This window comes from Loxodonta africana, chromosome 5 (genome assembly GCF_030014295.1).
Source record: "Loxodonta africana isolate mLoxAfr1 chromosome 5, mLoxAfr1.hap2, whole genome shotgun sequence".
Lineage (NCBI taxonomy): Eukaryota > Metazoa > Chordata > Mammalia > Proboscidea > Elephantidae > Loxodonta > Loxodonta africana.
Window position 1 is genome coordinate 47,045,843 of NC_087346.1, and position 20,033 is coordinate 47,065,875.

At 40.4% G+C, this 20,033-nt stretch overlaps 1 protein-coding gene across 3 annotated transcripts in view; it reads left to right on the top strand.

Annotated features, from left to right (window-relative positions):
- Positions 1-521: 521 nt before the first annotated feature.
- LOC100657244 (dehydrogenase/reductase SDR family member 6) overlaps positions 522-20,033 on the top strand; it is a 48,360-nt gene continuing 28,848 nt past the window's right edge. The window contains exons 1-5 of one of the 3 annotated variants that reach the window (XM_010590480.3): positions 522-782; positions 4,304-4,395; positions 5,446-5,524; positions 17,495-17,591; positions 19,209-19,317. In XM_010590480.3, coding sequence (XP_010588782.1) covers positions 4,324-4,395; positions 5,446-5,524; positions 17,495-17,591; positions 19,209-19,317 — 357 coding nt within the window. In that variant the 5' untranslated portion in view covers positions 522-782; positions 4,304-4,323. Of the gene's footprint in view, positions 783-829; positions 2,018-4,303; positions 4,396-5,445; positions 5,525-17,494; positions 17,592-19,208; positions 19,318-20,033 lie in introns of those variants that run through there. The other 2 variants (XM_003410512.4, XM_023548539.2) reach the window with 2 other exon arrangements.

Genomic DNA, 20,033 nt, shown 5'->3' on the forward strand with positions numbered 1-20,033 from the left:
GGCACAATGGAAACCCTGGTGGCATAGTGGTTAAGAGCTAGGGTTACTAACCAAAAGGTCAGCAGTTCAAATCTATCAGGAGCTCCTTGGAAACCCTATGGGGCAGACTACTCTGTCCTATAGGGTCGTTATGAGTCGGAATTAACTCGATGGCAACGGGTTTGTGTTTTTTTGGTTTGGTGGCACAGTGCTTAAGAGTTCCACTATTAACCAAAATGTCAGCAGTTTGTATCCACCAGCCACTCCTTGGAACCCTATGGGGTAGTTCTACTCTGTCCTATAGCGTCCTATGAGTCGGAATCAACTCCACCGCAGTGGGTTTTAGTTTTGGTGGTGCAAACAATATGCGCAGCATAGGTTTGAATCCATCCAGTGGTGTCTCAGAAGAAAGGACTGGCGATCTACTTATGAAAAATCAGCCACTGAAAACCCTGTGGAACACGGTTCTCCTCTGACACACATGGAGTCGCCATGAGTAGGAATCAACTCCACCACGACTAGCTTGGTTTGGTTTGGTTTAGTTAAGCCTCACGCTACCTTCTACTTAGAGTTATCAGTTCTGCCTGAGTTCCACTAGATGGCAGCACGTACACACATAAAGTACAGGAGTCATGTGGCTCCTTCTAAAAAAGCTGAAGGAAACGGAACTAGCAAGTATGAAGGAACTTGAACTACAGATCCCAGCATGCATTATTAAGCACCCCGACCTGCTTCTGCACAAAGGTCTCCAGTTCCTTGCTCGTGCAAGAATCTGCAGGACGTCGTCTAATCACTGCTCTAAAGTAAGATTGTCTGATACTTTTTAAATGAAACTTTTAGCTGGGGAGAGAGAAGGTTTAATTTTTAGATGTTGCTTTGTTCTTCAGGAGCCCTGCGCAGTGGTTGAGAGCTAACCTAAAGGTTAACAGTTCAAATCTACCAGCTGCTGGCGGGAAACCCTATGGGGCAGTGCTGCTCGACTGTCCTATAGGGTCGCTGTAAGTTGGAATCAAGGCAACAGTGTTAGGTTTCGGATTTGTTGTTGTTCACATTGTCTATTTCAGAATTAATCTGAGCAGTTAGATCAGGACGAAAGTGGGTTTTTAACAAGTTTGAAGCAGGGCTTCAACCTGCAATTTTCCCCATTCTGGTTAGCATTCCGGTTCACCCACATTTTAAAAATTTGGGATTGTTCTTGTGTCTCTTTCTGGGCTATGACTGAGCTGGCCTGAACCAGTTAGAAGCACTGGTTTGAAACTTGTTTACAAGTTTTTCAAAGCAGCCAAAAAAGAGAGGATTTTAGTGTTTTCAATGGACATTTTTCTTCTTGGCTGCTGAAAACATTTAATTCCCTGATAATGCTCAGATTGTGCCTCTGCTTATCAAAAGTTAACATTTTGATCACAATATTTAGAGTAAGAAAACCAAAATGTGTAGCTTTTTTTTTTTTTCCAGCATCTGTTCAATAAGTGCTGCTCAGGATGTCAGAGGTTTCCTAGGAAATCACCTGGCCGTGTGTCTTCACGGTGCCATTGCTGCAAAAGACACTAAGGGCCATGATGTAGGAGAACAGCTTTTTAAATTACACCATGCCCAGGGTTGGCGAAGGGTAAAGATTCTGGGAGTCTTTTACTATCTGACGGAGCCATGGTGGTGCAGTGGTTAAAGTACTCGGCTGCTAACGGAAAGGTTGGCAGCTCTCTGTAAGAGAAAGGTGTAGCAGTCTGCTCCCTGGAAGATTAAGCCTTGGAAACCCTATGGGGCAGTTCTACTCTATCGTATAGGGTTGCTATGAGTCAGAATCAACTCCACAGCAGGGGGATTTACTATTTATATATTGTATATATCTGTTAGTGTTTCCACATTTACAGTAAAAATTTATCATTCATGTAAGAAAAAAAAGAAAACAGTAGAGGTTAACTGAATCAGAGTAGGCCAGGCACTGTAAAACCCGGCTTCTCCATTGCGTAACAAATGCAGACAAAATCGTAGAACATCAGTGATCTGTAAGCTGATCTCTGGAACCAGTTTTTATAAGGTAGGTATTTTAGCCTGGTCCTCCAAGGCAGAATTAAATATGCATAGTTTTGTTAAGAGAAATGTCTGTGAGAGAAAATGAGGAGGGAACTGGGAAATGCTGGGTGAACTGACAGGTCAAGGTACAAGTCTGACCCTAAGGGAGGGAGACAGGGAAGCCAGATTGGGTGAAAGCGTCCTAGAGCGCTGTGTAGTCTAAGGAAGGTTCAACAAGAGGAGGTCAGCCACCAGAGAGGAGCCGTGTCTCCTAGGAATGGGGCTCCTTAGTATCCGCGCAGCACTCAGGCACTGGCTGGAACAGCCCATGGGAAGCTGGGCCCTTGGCCATTTGTTGTTCTTGTTGTTAGGTGCTGTCAGGTAGGTTCCAACTTATAAAGACCCTCTGTACAACAGAGTTCAGATCTACTATCTCATAGCCGTGAAACACTAGCAAACCATATAATCTCTTTGATCTTAGCCCCATTGGAGTCCACGCCCTGTCTGTCATCTCTTTAACAACCCTCTCATCCACCCCTTCTCTTCATCCCACTATTTCATTGCAGGCCCTCACCAGCACCTGCAACAGCCTCCTAACTGAGCTTGCTACTCCTGCCTGGCCCCTCCCTCTCCAGGGCTGTTCTCCATAGTGATCTTTCTGAAACCCGTATCTGCTCATATTACTCTCTTTCCATAAATCCTCCAATTCCCATTGCTTATAGGAGTAACTATAGCACCTTAGCATATAAAACTTGAACAAAAGTGTGAAGTTTGATAGGAAAGAGCATACTGAGTAACAGCAAGAAAAAAAAACAAAAACTTAACTTTTGCTGAAGATAGGATCAAAAAGAGAGAACTAGATTATATGAGCCCCCTAGGCTAGACTAGCAACCTATCCTTCATCAGGCAGGTGGCTGAGCACAGTGGTTGTGTACATACTCTTAGGGCGTTCACTCAACACCCATCCTACTCACTCTCCCCTGCCTTTCCCTTCATAAAACTGGAAAGCAAAAACTCAAACATTCCCAGCCTCCTTGGCCACAAGGGGTGGCCAATTAACACAGATTCGGCCAATGGAATTTAGGCTGGAATTTAGGAGGAGGACTTCCTTCTTGAGTAGAAATGCAAGATTTCTCTAAAGGGTTTTGCTTTTCCCCTTCTTTGACCCTGGGAATATAGACATGATGCCTGGAGACTTAGCAGCCATTTTGTGCCTTGGTATGAGCTCAGAGGGCATGCATTAAGGGCAGAGCAGGGAAATAGAAGGAACCTGGTTCCTTGAGGACAGCCTCATTGGATCATCATTTGACCTGTCACCGCCTGCAGCCTCGTCACCAGTCATTCCTCTTACCTGTGATCTACCATCCAAGCAGGCATTGGCCAAATATCTAAATTTCCCGTGTCACAATTCCTCGGTCCTCCTTGTAAACATTACTAATTGTACCTGTTGAAATGTCACTACTGCATGCCCTAATTGTAAAAGGTCAGCAGCATTATGGGGTGGAATGTTCACATAACAAGAGTCAGCAGGGCTGAGTTTCCTTCTGGCTCTGCCCTTAACTTGTTCTATGAGTTTTGACCCATCGGAGCAGTGTTTTCATCTGTAAAATGGGGGTACTGAGCCCAATTTGATTTTCTTCAGTGACTGTCTGAGGCCAGCCCTGAAATCTTTTAAAAGCACAAGGGAAAGCCATGCGCTATTGATAGTGCAAACCTCACCAAATGCTTCCAGGAGAGACAGAGAGAAGCAGTCCCAAGTTTTTAAGGACACAAACAATATAATAATAATAATAATAATAATAATAATAATGATAATAATAATAATAATAATGTGTGCAGGGGCGGCGGGGAGGAGGGTGGTGGTGGCAGTGAGGGAAAGGATTTCACCCCGCAGCCTCAGAATCAGAGGTTGTGATCAATAGATACCAAAGGGACTGAACGATGGGTTAAAGTCCTATGTCTGCCTGCGGCCAGTTATCTCCTCAGCGGATTGTGCTAAATGTTTTTGAGATATAGAGATAGGTATGTAGATGAAGCATTCTTGGAGAGTTCAGATGGTGGGACTGTTTATAAAGGTGGCATGAAGCAGGTCAAGAAGCACCTTGAACCATCCTTTCTAGATGTCAGTGCCAGGCCAGCCGTTAAATGCATGTGCCTTTAGGTGGAATGATTTGGAAAAAGATAGCAAGAACAGCTGCATAACTTGAAGAATGCAATCAATGTCACTGAATTGTACACGTAGAAGTTGTTGAGTTGGCATACGTTGTGTATATTTTTACCACAATTTTTTTTTTAATGCATGCACCTTTAGATTAAACCACAGGTTGCATTATGGGTCGACTTGATGGCAAGGTCATTGTCCTCACAGCTGCTGCTCAGGGAATCGGCCGGGCAGCCGCCTTGGTAAGTTAATATCTCTCGTTGTTTGCTTACTGCCTTCTGAGGTATTGAATTATGTGGAATGATTCCACTGCTATTTAACCCCCTTTCTGTTGACTTTGTGCTGCTGTTGTCTTAAGTTATCAAAAAAAAAGTCACTACCTCTGAGCCCAGGCTGATGAAGGGACAAATGCCTCACATGTTGTGTATGCGATTCACTGATGACCTTTGATTCTGAGAAACTGATTTCTCTGCCTCGGTTTCTCCACGCCATAATAAACCAACCTCAAGGGGCCCACAAGGAGATACTGTTGCTATGTGTCATCAGTTGATTCCAACTCATAGTGACCCCATGTGACAGCATAGAACTGTCTCATAGGGATTTCCTGGCTGTAATCTTTGTGGAAGCAGATTGCTAGGTCTTTTCTCCCGCAGAGCTGCTGCTTGGGTTCAAACCGCCAACTTTTTCGTTTCTCAGCCAAGCGCTTAACCTTTGCACCACTAAGATCCTTAAAAGAATATATAGCATTCTGCAATGACGTCCATTCAGATATAGGACTGCAGAGTTATAAGACTCTCAGTGTACTATTGCCTTTTAATTTACATCTTCTCCCACGTTACACCCACAAACTCATAGCTGAGCTAATTAAGCACCTTCAGTAGGATGTGGCTTGACGTTCGTGAAAGCACTAAAATACTCTTATGAGGAAAAGGGTGAAATAACCCATTTTTCTCTTATTAGAGTTCAGTCACCTGCTCAGAAATGGGAGACAGGCTATCAAATCACAGAACTGCAGTATTTTGAGTGGTGTTAATAACAGAATCCTAGTTTAAAAGCCCTGTCTTATTTGATGTTACTTAAGTGGACAAAGTCAGATGGCAAGCACAATGTATGTCACGTTGTTCTAATTAATGATAAAAGTAAATAAAAATAATAGCAATGGGGGTGTTGGGTGAGACTAGGTAGTGTGAGATCCCACCTATTTTTTAGGGAAAACAACAGTGGAAACAAGATAAAAGGGAAGCAGCTTAACCAAGTAAAAAAAGGATTTATTTGTGCATTGTATCCTCCAGGCTTTTGCAAGAGAAGGTGCCAAAGTCATAGCCACAGATATCAATGAGTCCAAACTTCAGGAACTGGAAAAGTACCCAGGTAAGCAATTCAGCTTGAACTTGGGATTCAGAATCTGCAAGGTGTTATAAAATAGTACTCACGTGCTGAGAGAAAATTCATTAGCCATTCGCCTCCACTGGCCTTCTTTTTATGATCTGATTCTCTGATATCAAATCTACATTCTGTGAACCTACAGACTAAAATCACAAACGTATACTTAAAGTTTTATTTACCCTACATGTTGAGGGATTCAGTACTTAGTCACAAAATTCTATGTGACTATTTAACAATTGTTACATTAACTTTGTTTTTTTTTTAATAATATTTTATTGTGTTTTTAGTGAAGGTTTGCATAACAATTTAGGTTCCCATTCAGCAGGTCTTCACAAGTTGTTGAGTGACATTGGTTACAGTCTTCACAATGTGTGAACGTTCTCATTATTTCATTCTGGTTGTTCTGTTTCCATTAATCTAATCTCCTTGCCCCCTTACATTCTCATCTTTATTTTAAAGTACCTGTTAACCATTTGGTCTCATATAGGTGATTTTTTAAAGGCACACAGTAGTTACAGGTGGTAGTCATTATTTTTTGAGCCAACTTGTTATTTAGCTACAAGGTGACCTCAGGGGTTATTTTCCATTCAAGGTTTGAAGTGTAGCTCAGGGCAATAGTTTTGGGAGTCCTCCAGTCTCAACCAGTCCAGTAGGTCTGTTTTTTATTTTGTTTTTTAGGCATTTAAGGTTTGTTCCACATTTCTCTCCCATTCTATCAGGGTCCATCTGTTGTGGCTCTGATTAGAATGGTTGGTAGTGATAACAGACACCATCTAGTTCTTCTGGTCTCAGGGTAGAAGTATGTACATTAACTTTTTTTTATTGTGCTTTAGGACAAAGTTTACAAATCAAGTCAGCCTCTCATATAAAAAGTTATACATATTTTGCTGTGTACTCTTAGCTGCTCTCCTCTTAATGAGACAGCACATTACTTCTTTCCACCCTATATTCCCCGTGTCCATTCAGGCAGCTCTTGTCCCCCTCTTCCTTCTCATCTCGCCACCAGACAATAGTTGCCCACATAGTATCCAGTGTCTACTTGAGCCAAGAAGCTCACTCCTCACCAGTATCATTGTCTATCTTATAGTCTAGTCCAGTCCCTGTCTGTAGCGTCGGCTTCAGGAATGGTTCCAATCTTGGGCTAACACCGGGTCTGGGGACCATGACCATCAGGGTCCCTCTGGTCTCAGTCAAACCATTAAAACTGGGTCTTTTTATGAGAATTTAAGATCTGCATCCCACTGTTCTGCTCCATTAGGGATTCTTTGTTGTGTTTCCCTTCAGGGAAATGATATGTGGTAGCAGGGCACCATCTAGTTCTTCTGGTCTCAGACTGATGGAGCCTCTGGTTTATGTGGCTTTTTCTGTCTCTTGGGCTCACCTTTATCATACGTCTTTGGTGTTCTTCATTCTCCTTTGTTCCAGGTAAGTTCAAACCAATTTATGCGTCTTAGATGGCCACTTGCTAGCATTTAAGACCCCAGATGCCTCTCACCAAAGTGGGATGCAGAATGTTTTCCTAATACATTTTGTTATGCCAATTGACCTAGATGTCCCCTGAAACCATGGTGCCCAGACCCCTGTCCCTGCTACTCTGGCCTTTGAAGCGTTTGGTTGTATTCAGGAAATTTCTTTGCTTTTGGTTTAGTCCAGTTCTACTGACTCTCCCTATGTTGTGTGTTGCCCTTCCCTTCATCTAAAAAATTTTTGTCTACTATCTAATTAGTAAATATTCCTCTCCCTCCCTCCCCACTCTCGTAACCATCAAAGAATATTTTCTTCTCTGTTTAAACTTTATCTAGAGTTCTTATAATAGTGGCCTCATACAATATTTGTCCTTTTACAATTGACGAATATCACTCGACATAATGCCTTCCGTGTTCCTCCATGTTATGAAACGTTTCATAGATTCATCATTGTTCTTAATCATTGCATAGTATTCCATTGTGTGAATATACCATAATTTATTTATCCATTCATCCGTTGACGGCCACCTTAGTTGCTTCCATCCTTTTGCTATTGTAAACAGTGCTGGAATGAACATGGGTGTGCATATATCTGTTCCTGAGAAGGCTCTTATTTCTTTAGAGTATATTCCAAGGAGTGGAATTGCTGAGTCATATGGGAGTTCTATTTCTATCTTTTTAAGGAAGCACCAAATTGATTTCCAAAGTGGTTGTACCATTTTACATTCCCACCAGCAGTATATAAGTGTTCCAGTCTCTCTACAACCTCTTCAACATTTATTTTGTGTATTTTGGATTAACGCCAGCCTTGTTGGAGTGAGATGGAATCTAATTGTAGTTTTGATTTGCATTTCTCTAATAGCTAATTATCGTGAGCATTTCCTCACATATCTGTTAGCAGTCTCAGTATCTTCTTTGGTAAAGTGCCCGTTCATATCCTTTGTCCATATTTTATGTGGGTTATTTATCTTTTCATAGTTGAGTTTTTGCAGTTAGAGATCAGCCACTGATCAGAAATGTCATAGCTAAAAACTTTTTCCCAGTCTACGGGAAATCTTTTTACTCTTTTGGTGAAGTCTTTGGATGAGCATAGGTGTTTGATTTTAGGAGCCCCCAGTTATCTAATTTCTCTTCTGGTGTTTGTACATTGTCAGTAATGTTTTGTATACTGTTTATGCCATGTATTAGGGCTCCTAGCGTTGTCCCTATTTTTTCTTCCATGATCCTTATTGTTTTAGATTTTGTATTTAGGTCTTTGATCCATTTTGAGTTAGTTTTTGTGCACGGTGTGAGGTATGGGTCTTGTTTCATTTTTTCGCAGATGGATATCCAGGTATGCTAGCACCGTTTGTTAAACAGACTGTCTTTTCCCCATTTAACAGACTTTGGGCATTTGTCAAATATCAGCTGTTCATATGTGGATGGATTTATGTCTGGATTCTCAATTCTCTTCTGTTGGCCTATGTATCTGTTGTTGTACCAGTACCAGGCTGTTTTGACTACTGTGGCAGTATAATACGTTCTAAAATCAGGTAGTGTGAGGCCTCCCACTTTGTTCTTCTTTTTCAGTAATGCTTTACTTATCCGGGGCCTCTTTCCCTTCCATATGAAGTTAGTGATTTGTTTCTCCATCTTATTAAAAAATGTCACTGGTATTTGGATCGGGATTGCATTGTATCTATAGATGGCTTTGAGAATAGACATTTTTACAATGTTGAGTGTTCCTATCCCTGAGCAAGGTATATTTTACCACTTACGTAGGTCTCTTTTGGTTTCCTGCAGTAGTGTCATAGTTTTCTTTGTATAGGTCTTTTACATCTCTGGTTAGGTTTATTCCTCAGTATTTTATCTTCTTGGGGGCAACTGTAAATGGTATTGATTTGGTGATTTCCTCTTCAGTGTTCTCTTTTTTGGTGTAGAGGAATCCAACTGATTTATGTATGTTTTTGTTGTATCCTGATACTCTGCTAAACTCTTCTGTTAGTTGCAGTAGTTTTCTTGAGGATTCTTTAGGATTTTCTGTATATAAGATCATGTTATCTGCAAATAGAGATACCTTTACTTTGTCTTTGCCAATTTGGATGCCCTTTATTTCTTTTTCTAGCCTAGTTGTTCTGGCTAGGACCTCCAGCACAATCTTCAGTAAGAGTGATGATAAAGGGCATCCTTGTTCTTGTTCCCTTTCTCAAGGGGAATGCTTTCGGTCTCTATGTTGGCTGTCAGCTTTGTGTAAATGCCCTTTATTATGTTGAGGAATTTTCCTTCTATCCCTGTTTTGCAGAGAGTTTTTATCGTGAATGGGTGTTGGACTTCGTCAAACGCCTTTTCTGTATCAGTTGATAAGATCATGTGTTTCTTCTCTTTCGTTTTATTTATGTGATGGATTACATTGATTGTTTTGCTAATGTTGAACCATCCCTGCATACCTGGTATGAATCCCACTTGGTTATGGTGAATTGTATTTTTGATATGTTGTTGAATTCTATTGGCTAGAATTTTTTTGAGGATTTTTGTGTCTAAGTTCATGACGGATATGGGTCTGTAATTTTCTTTTTTGGTGGTGTCTTTACCTGGTTTTGGTATCAGGGATATGCTGGCTTCATTGAATGAGTTTGGTAGTATTCCATCCTTTTCTATGCTCTGAAATACCTTTAGTAGTAGTGCTGTTAACTCTTTTCTGAAAGTTTGGTAGAATTCTCCATTAGCTGTCAGAGCCAGGTTTTTTCTTTGTTGGGAGGTTTTTAATTACCTTTTCGATCTCTTCTTTTGTTATAGGTTTATTTAGTTGTTCTACCTCTGTTTGTTAGTTTAGGTAGGCAGTGTGTGTCTAAGAAATTTGTCCATTTCCTCTAGGTTTTCAAATTTGTTAGAATACAATTTTTTACAGTATTCTGTTATGATTCTTTTAATTTTCAGTTGAGTCTGTTGTGATATCGCCCATCTCATTTCTTATTTGAGTTATTTGCTTTGTCTCTTGTTTTTCTTTTGTTAGTCTGGCCAGTGGTTTATTGATTTTATTTATCTTTTCAAGGAATCAGGTTTTGGTCTTGTTAACTCTTTCAATTGTTTTTCTGTTCTCTGTTTTTTATTTCATTTAGTTCTGCTCTCATTTTTGTTTTTTCTTCCTTCTGGTGCCTGAGTGTTTCTTTTGTTAATCCCTCTCTATTTGTTCGAGTTGTGGGGTTAATCTTTTGATTTTGGCCCTTTCTTCTTTTTGGATGTGTGCATTTATTGCTGTAAATTGACTGTTGAGCGCTACTTTAGCTGTGTCCCAAAGATTCTGATAGGAAGTGTTTTCATTCTCACCAGAGTCTATGAATTTCTTTATTCCGTCCTTAATTTTTTCTATATTCCAATCGTTTTTGAGCAAAGTGTTCAGTTTCCATGTATTTGATTTCTTTTCCCTGTTTTTTCTGTTATTGACTTCTAGTTTTATGGCTTTATGGTCAGAGAAGATGCTTTGTAATATTTCGACGTTTTGGATTCTGTTAAGGCTTGCTTTATGGCCTAATATGTGATCTAGAGAATGTTTCATGTGCGCTGGAAAAGAAAGTATACTTGGATGATGTTGGATGGAGTGTTCTGTATATGTCTATGAGGTCAAGTTGGTTGGTTGTAGCTTTTAGCTCTTCTGTATCTTTACTGAGCTTCTTTCTGGATGTTCTGTCCTTCACTTAAAGTGGTGTGTTGAAGTCTCCTACTATTATTGTGGAGCTGTCTATCTCACTTTTCAATGCTGTTAGAATCTGTTTTATGTATCTTGAAGCCGTGTCATTGGGTGCATAAATATGTGATATTTAATCATTATATAGTGTCCTTCCTTATTCTTTATGGTATATTTAACTTTGAAGTCTGTTTTGTCAGAAATTAGTATTGTCATTCCTGCCCTTTTTTGATTGTTGTTTGCTTGATATTTTTTTTCCATCCTTTGGGTTTTAGTTTGTGTCTTTAAGTCTCTCGTAGGCAGCATCTGGATGGATTCGTGTCTTTTAACCCATTCTACCACTCTTTGTCTCTTTACTGGTATCTTTAGTCTATTTAAGTTTAGCGTGATTATAGATAGGTATAAGTTTAGTGCTGTCATTTTGATGTCCTTTTTGGTGTTGTTTCTTTTTTCCACTTGATTTTTTGTGCTGAGTAGTTTTTCTATATAAATTGTGTGTTCCTCTTTTTCATTGTTGTTGATTTTGTTCTTGCTGAGTCTTTATGTTTTTCTTCTGTTTTATTTTGAAGTGTAGGATTGTTAGTCTCCTTTGTGGTTACATTAATATTTACCCCTATTTTTCTAAGTTTAAACCTAACTTTTATCTCCCTATATTGCCTTGATTTCCTCTCCATATGAAAGATCTATGACTACTATATTAAGTCCCTCTTTATTGATTTAACGTCATCACCTTTTATATAATGACATCATTGATTCCCTGTTTTGAGCATTTTTTTGTCTTGATTTATTTTTGTTATTTCCCTGTCTGGGTTGGTATCTGGTTGCTCTGTCCTGTGTTCTAGTCTTGGGTTAATATCTGATATTATTGATTTTCTAACCAGAGAATTCTCTTTAGTGTTTCTTGTAGTTTTCGTTTGGTTTTTACAAATTCCCTAAACTTCTGTTTATCTGGAAATATCCTAACTTTGCCTTCATATTTGAGAGATAGTTTTGTTAGGTATGTGATTCTTGACTGGCAGTGTTTTCCTTCCATGCTTTTTATATGTCATGCCATTGGCCTTCTTGCCTACATGGTTTCTGCTGAGTAATCTGAGCTCATTCTTATTGATTCTCTTTTGTAGGTGACTTTTTGTTTATTCCTGGCCACTCTTAAAATTTTCTCATTATCTTTGGTTTTGGCAAGATTGATTATAATAGCTCCTGGTGCCTTTCTTTTGGGATCTACCTTGAATGGGGTTCGATGAGCATCTTGGATAGATATCTTTTCATCTTTTACGATGTCAGGGAAGTTTTCTGCCGAAAAAAATCTTCAACAATTCTCTCTGTATTTTCTGTTGTCCCTCCCTGTTCTAGTACTCCAATCTCTCATAGGTTATTTCTTTTGATAGAGTCCCACATGATTCTTAGGGTTTCTTTATCTGATTTTTCTTCGAATATATTTTTGCCAATTGTTTTATCTTCAAATGTGCTAATTCTGACTTCCATTTCCTCAATTCTGCTCCACTGAGTTTCTACTGAGTTGTCTAATTCTGAAATTTTATTGTTAATCTTTTGAATTTCTGATTGCTGTCTCTCTGTGGATTTTTGCAGCCTATTAAATTTTTCATTACGTTCTTGAATAATCTTCTTAATTTCCTCGACTGCTTTATCTGTGTGCTCCTTGGCTTGTTCTGCATTTTGACTGATTTCTTGACAAGTTCTGTATATGAATCTTTTGTATTCTACATCTGGTAATTCCAGGAATACATCTTCATCCAGAAGATTCCTCTATTCTTTGTTCTGGGAGTTTGTTGAAGCAATCATGGTCTGCTTCTTTATGGGATTTGATATCGACTCTTGTCTCTGAGCCATCTATATTATTGTATTAATTTATTTTATGTTTGCTCACTGTGTCCTAGCTTCTTGCTTTGTTTTGTTTTGATATACCCAAACAGACTGTTAGAGTGAGCTAACTTAATTATTGGAGGCTTTGAAGCACTAATGTCCTGTCACCAGATGGCTAGAGCTATTACCAGGTATATAAGCCTAGGAGTCCATTCATTATTCTTGTGTGGATTTAGGTCAGGTGTCCAGGTAGTCAGTCACCTAATGTGTGGTGCAGGCTCTCACCTATGACTTTAGACAAGCAGTATATTCACAGGTTCTGGTTGCGGCAGAGGGTCACACTCTGAGGAAGGCAGGGGGCTGAAAACCTTCCTCTGAGTGTCTGTGAGGAAGGTGTGTCCCTGTTCTCCAGAGCGCTCTGGTGGGTGGGCTCTGCAGCCGTACTATAGGTACCCGATGCTTTTAACTGTAAAGACTGGGAGGCACCACTTACTCCTGGACCCCTGTCATGGGTGGCTAGGCAGCGTGGGTAGAGCCACCTGTCCTTAGGCCCCTGCTGTGGGTAGGTGAGGGCTCTGTTTAATAGGCAGAGTAGTATCAAACATCAAAAACCACTCTTTGCATTGCAGAGCTGAAACAATTAGAGTCAGACCTCAAAAGATTCACCCTTACAATATAACAGCCAGATGCTATCTGCTGTAATGGGGCCACCTGGATCCATGCAGGGGTGAAAAACAAAGTCTATGGATTGCTTGTGCCTGGACAGGAGCTGCTTCTGCCCTCAGTTTCCACATTAGGAGAGTTGGCAGATTATTTTTCCCTATTTGTTAATTTGTTCCTTCTCCAAGGCTGGGAGAATGGCTTGGGGAACACAGCAAGACCTATCTCAGGCCCAAGGGAATGAACTGTCACTGAAGCCAGCTGAGGCAGAGGGAGGAGGGATCAGATAGATGGGAGAGTTTCAGAATGAGGAGCTATTAGATCGGTGCAGTAAATTGGACAAAATCACTTACCTTGTGCTGAGAGTGCTGTTTTTATCTCAGTTTCTGGAGGCGTGTGTAGATTCTGTGTACTGGCTCGGCCCTGCTGCAGTCGTGCCAGGGGATCAGGGCTATGCCACCTCACTTGCCTTCTTTCACTGAAGCAGCCACGTCCCAAACACCACCACTAGCCCTGCCACAGTCATTCCAGGGAATCAGGGGTGCGCACTTTGTTTGCCTTCTTGTGCTAAAGCAGCCACATCCCCAAACACTACCACCAGCCTCACTGTGTTCGCGCCAGAGAATCAGGGCTGAGGCACTCCCGCCAACTCAGCAACTCCTCGCTGCTTCTGCGCTATCTCTTTCCCTGTCACTCAGTCCAATTTCTTAACTTTGCCTTAGATGTTCACGGTTCCTAGCTTTTCATATATATCGTTGATTCACTTGTTTTTTCAGGTCTTTGTTGTAAGAGGGATCGCCGGAAGCGTCTGACTGCTCCGCCATCTTGGCACCTTTTCGTGTACATTAAGTTCTGATGATAACTTTTCACTTCTGTCTTCTCTCCTTCCCCTGTAGGGCAGTGCTGTCCAATAGAAACGTGATGCAAACCACAGGTGTAATTTTAAGTTTTCTTTAATAGCCACTTTTTTAAAAAAAGGAAAAAGAAGCAGGTGAAATTAATTCTAATAATGTATTTTCCTTAACCCAGTACATCTAAAAATTATCATCTCAACACGTAATCAATATAAAAAATGACTAATGAAATATTTTACGTTCTTTTTCATACCAAATCTTTGAAATCCATGTATATTTTACACATGCAGCACATCTCAGTTGAGACTAACAACATTTCAGGGGCTAAATGGCCACATGTGGCTAGTGGCTACCATATTGGAGACAACCTAGCCTAAAGATCAGATCTCATGATCAGAAACTCTGAGAGATTATCCAAATTATTTAGGTGTGTTCAAATTTGCTCTATTTAACATGGCTGTAGACTTAGGTAGAAACTCTGGGATAGTACAGAGTTTTGTTGGGTTTTTATTCAGTTTGTTCAATACATATTTATTGTTTGTCTACTGTGTATCAGACTTTATGTTAGAGAGACAATAAGGGCAAAAACAAATAAACAAAACCACAACTGTGTTTATGTATTTGAAGAAGAAATACAAGTTGCTGTGGTGGCGCAGTGGTTAAGAGTTCAGCTGCTAACCAGAAGGTCAGCAGGTTGAACCTACCAGGCGTTCCTTGGAAACCCTACGGGGCAGCTCTACTGTGTCCTGCAGGGTCACTATGCGTCGGAATTGACTTGACGGCAACAGGTTTTTTGGTGGTGGCAGGAGGTTGAAAATCATCAGATTTGAGGTTTAATAAATCACCACTGCAACTGTAAATGGTGGATTGGAGGGGCCAGACCATGAGACCAATTAATTTGGAATAGTAGCAGCACAGTGCTTAAGAGCTCGGCTGCCTACCAAAAGGTTGGCAGTTCTAATCCACCAGTCATTCTTTGGAAACCCTATTGGACGGTTTTCTGTCCTATAAGGTCACTATGAGTTGGAATTAATTCACTGGAATGGCTTTGGTTTGGTTTGGTTTAGTTAGCAGTTGTCTGGTTTGAAATAAGGTAGTGGACGTGAAAGAAAAGGGAATGGGTTCAAGAAGACAGTCACATAAATCAGCAGGACTTAAGAAAGAATTCCACCCACGAGAATGTCAGCCCTGGGAAAGTGACAGCTTGCACATAAACCAAAGTCAAAGCCAATTCCGACTTGTAGTGACCACAAAGGCAGAACAGAACTGCCCCGTAGGGCTTCCAAGGCTGTAACCTTTACGGAAGGAAGTCGACTGCAGACTGCCACAGCTTTCTCCCAAGGCGTGGCTAGTGCGTTTGAATTGCTGACCTTTTGGTTAGCAGCCAAGCATTTAAACACTATGCCACCAGGGGTCCTTGCCTTACACATCAAAAAAACCCAAACCCATTACCATCAAGTTGATTCCAACTCATAGCCACCCTATAGGACAGAGTAGAACTGCCCCATAGGATTTCCCAAGACTGGCTGGTGGATTTGAACTGCCTACCTTTTAGTTAGCCGCCAAATGCCTAACCACTGCACCACCAGGGCTTCTTGCCTTACACATCCAAAACCCATTGCTGTCGAGTCAATTCCAACTCATAGCAACCCTACAGGATAGGGTAGAACTGCCCCATAGGGTTTCCAAGGACCACCTGGTAGATTTCGAACTGCCGACCTTTTGGTTAGCAGTTGTAGCTCTTAACCACTACACCACCAGGGTTCCCTCCCTTACACATAAAAAAAAAAAAATTTTTTTTTTTTTTTTTTTTACACATAGTGGGTCCTAAAAAGATCTTTGTGAAAAAAAATACTGGATGAGATCTGGCAGGTGAGAGAGTGGGCAGTGTCTGGAAGGGCTTCCGAAGGCTTCTGGTTTGGATTTTCTGTGGCTGTGAACAACCTGGAACTTATCCTTAGGAAAATAGTTAACGGAAAGTCTTAAACTGACAATGGAGAAGGATGAAACCCTAGTCAACCCTTGAAGAAACAGCCCACAGTGGCCTGTCCACAGAGCCCTCGTGTATCACCCTTATGACAAGCCCTGCACACACCAACATCTAAGGGCTTCACTGAGAGTTGCCTGGAAAGAAATCAGAACAGAGAACTCCTGTGAAAGTGAGCTGCCCCAGCAAAATAGGTTATATGATCAAACACAAATTAAACCAAAAAATCCATTGCCATTAATTCGATTCCAACTCATAGTGACCCTATCGGGCAGTTTCCAAGGAACGCCTGGTGAAGTGGAACTGCTGACCTTCTGGTTAGCAGTGGTAGCTCTTAACCATTATGCCACCAGAGCTTCCACATACAAATTAGTTCTTAGACTATGTTGAGTTATAATTCCAACAAGTCAAAGTAAAGCTATCCTACTGGAATAGTACAAAGGAAAAGGAGCCTTTTGGAAACTCACTTTCAGTCCTCCGTTTCTTTGCTTATCAATCTTTTCTCTTACATCCAAAGAGGAAATAAAATAAACCATATTTTTTTTATATATATAAAAGTAATAATTGCTGCTTTCATTACGGAATGTTGAGTTTTCTTTAGTAACTCATACAGGATATATCTCTCTGACCCTTCGCCAGATCCCTCACATCTACCTTCTGGTCCCCTCATTTCTTCTCTTTGCAATTTAGTCCAGAAATAAGTGATGGTACCCCTGGCCAACAGAGTCATTTCTAATAATTTCTGAAAATGAAAAAGGCATAAAGAAAAGCTCACGGATAGAAACAATCTCTTGTCCTGTCCCACCCCCAATTCTTTCACCCCCTTACCTCTCTGCCACCCCTTACACAGGTGTAATTCAGCATGTCTGTACCTGTGCCTCAGCCTTGGGAGGAAAAATGGGCTAAAAGGAGTCTACTTTCAGTTATTACTACTGGTCTACAGGGAAACATAATATTGACCATCCATTCTTCACTGTGAAGTCATTACTCAAAAAGACCCTGATTCACTTCAGAGGAGAGAGAATAAAAAAGAGAGAGAGAGAGGTACTGAAGTTTGGGGGGGGCGGAGAGGTAGAAACTTTAAGATTTTTATTCTTTTCGCTTTCATTCTTAAAGATTCTAAAAATGGCCGCATTAAAAAAATGAAAGAAAAAGAAAAACAGTTACCATCAAGTCAATTCCAACTCATGGTAACCCCAAGTGTTTCAGAGTAGCACTGTACTCCACACGGTTTTCAACAGGAAGCACACCATTGGGCCTTTCTTCTAGGTGCCTCAGGGTAGATTCAAACTTCCAACTTTCAGGTTAGTAGCTGAATACTTAAATGTTTGTACCACCCAGAGACTTCGAGATGGGTGCATATCACCTTAGTGAGGATCAACATTCCTGTGAAGACCTAACTGGACAGATATTGCAATCTTCACACTTTCAAATAGCTGAAATCTTCAATGCTGAACATTCTGGGCCTGGGTAAATCATGTCTTTTGTTCTATTTTTCAGGTATTCAGACTCGTGTTCTTGATGTCACAAAGAAGAAACAAATTGATGAATTTGCCAATGAAGTTGAAAGACTTGATGTTCTCTTTAATGTTGCGGGGTAATTCATAACATTTTAATTTCACTTTCTCATACAAAGTTTTTTATGACTTCTCTTAAAAGCATTTTGAGATTGTGGCAGTTATTCATTGTGAACCATAATAAATTCCTTGGAAATCTGGCTAGATTTCTGACAGCATTTCATTACATATAAGATTCAGCAAGTAAGATGGCCACAGAAATTGGCACAGACTTAGAGCCTAAAAGTCTATTCCAGACAGCTAGTAGTAATACAAAACTTTCGATCTTCTTAAGGCAGGTAACGTGATCACTGCAATCAGACTTTTGCAGATGGAAACCTATTGTTGTTGTTGTGCTGTCCAGTCAATTCCGACTCATAGTGACCCTATAGGACAGAGTAGAACTGCGCCATTGGGTTTCCTACGCTTTGAGTGAACTCATACCACCAACCTTTCAGTTAGCAGTTGAGGGCGTTAATCGTCACCAGCCAGGGACTTCTCATATGAGGGACGAGCATATTATTTATAAAATAGATTATTCACAAATTATTACTTCAATTTCCATACATTATAACCCATGATAAACTATGGATAGACTGAGGCTTTTTTTTTTCTTTCTTTTAGATGGTTAGGAAGAAGCACAAAAATGTATCAAAAGGCTCTAGATTTTTTTTAATCACTGCAGTAGTAGAGATGTAACATTACATAAGCAAAGTGGCACATGAGAATGTATATAATTACTACTTTGTAAGTGTCAGTTCTGCTCGTCACTACTGTCACCCTGAGAGGGACAGTAAACACGAGCAGTCGGCCTGTGTCTGCCTGTAATTGCTCCAATTCCATCTCTGATCATTCATGTAGGATTCAGCAAGTTCAATTCAGTCATCCCATTTGTTCTGTGTATAAAGTTGCAACATGGAAACACTGAGCTGGGGAGGGATAAAGGATCTGGTAGCACTGCTGTGCCAAAAATTGGGAACATCTGCCTTTCATTAAACCGAGTACTATGCTTCTTGTAAAATACTGCTGGAAATAGTGTTTCATCAATTATATAACTTTGGCCCAGAGGACATTAATAAGGATTCAAGTGTTTAGAAACATTCCTTGAGGAAGTGTGACCTGAAAAAAGAGCAAAGGTTATTTTAAGGGTTTCATTTACTTCTGATTTGTTCGCTCAAGCTGTTAGAAGTACATATACAGTAGCAACATCACTGTGCTACCCTGAGATGCTGAGACACTTGTTTTCCTTCCTATTTTGAGTTCCCCTGAGAATGTCAAATCTGTGCCACTTGGGGGCACTGCTGCTCTTTTAATGGGAGTCACACAGGGCAGGTGCCACGTTCTCATTGATCTGTTTGTTTTCAGTGGCATTGATGTTTCTACTGCCCTTGGTATAGAATTTGGTTATCCCAAATTCTTGTCTTCCTCTTTTAAAAGAAAGATGTTGGTTTCAAATAACAACGTTTTTTTAGCTTAAGTTGTTGAGATACCTACAAACCTAATATACTGAGTAGTACTATGCTTGAATTATTAAATAAGTCACAGTAAGAGAATGGAACAATTGTTTTAAGTCAATAAATGACAAGGAAAAATGATAAGGACAGGTAATAGAAATTTGTTAACTGATCATTTTTTTCTCACTGTTGAATCCCGTCCAGTTTTGTCCATCATGGAACCATCCTGGACTGTGAGGAGAAAGACTGGGACTTCACGATGAATCTTAACGTCCGCAGCATGTACCTAATGATCAAGGCATTCCTTCCTAAAGTAAGATGACCTTCACCCCTAGGAGAAGCACCCCCTTATGTCTCTATAATGAGCGCCCAGAAAGGGTGCCCCCATGTGCTGTAAAGTGGTAATAGCTCATGTGTTGACTTACATGGGTTGAACATTTATGTCATGGCATTTTATATAAATCAATTCATTTATGGTTAACCACTCAGCTACTAATGGAGGGGCTGGTGGTTCAAACCCACTCAGCTGCTCCACATGAGAAAAGACCTGATAATCTGCTCCCATAAAGATTACAGCCTAGAAAGCCGTATGGGGCAGTTCTACTCTGTCCTCTAGGGTCACTATGAGTTGGAATGAACTGATGGCACACAAAACAACAATAACATTCATCCATTTGAGGAGTACTTATGGAGCACTTTCTATGTGCCAGGCTCTCTTCTAGGCACAGAAGAAATCAGTGAAGTAAAGAAAGTTCCTTCTATAAGGGAGATTAAATTATTAAGGGATGATACAGCATAATAAGTAATCAAATAAATACGTAATATGTGGGGTAGTTATGAGTACTATGAAGAAAAATAAGCTAGGATATCAGTGAGGTTCAGGAGAGTATCACTGGTAAGGAGATTATTTTCACAGGAATTTGAATGAAGTACAGGAACTAACCATCTTGGTATCTGGGGAGAGACTTTCAGGTGTAGGAACTAGCAAATTCTATAAGGTTGGTTATAGAGGGTGAAACTGAAAAATTA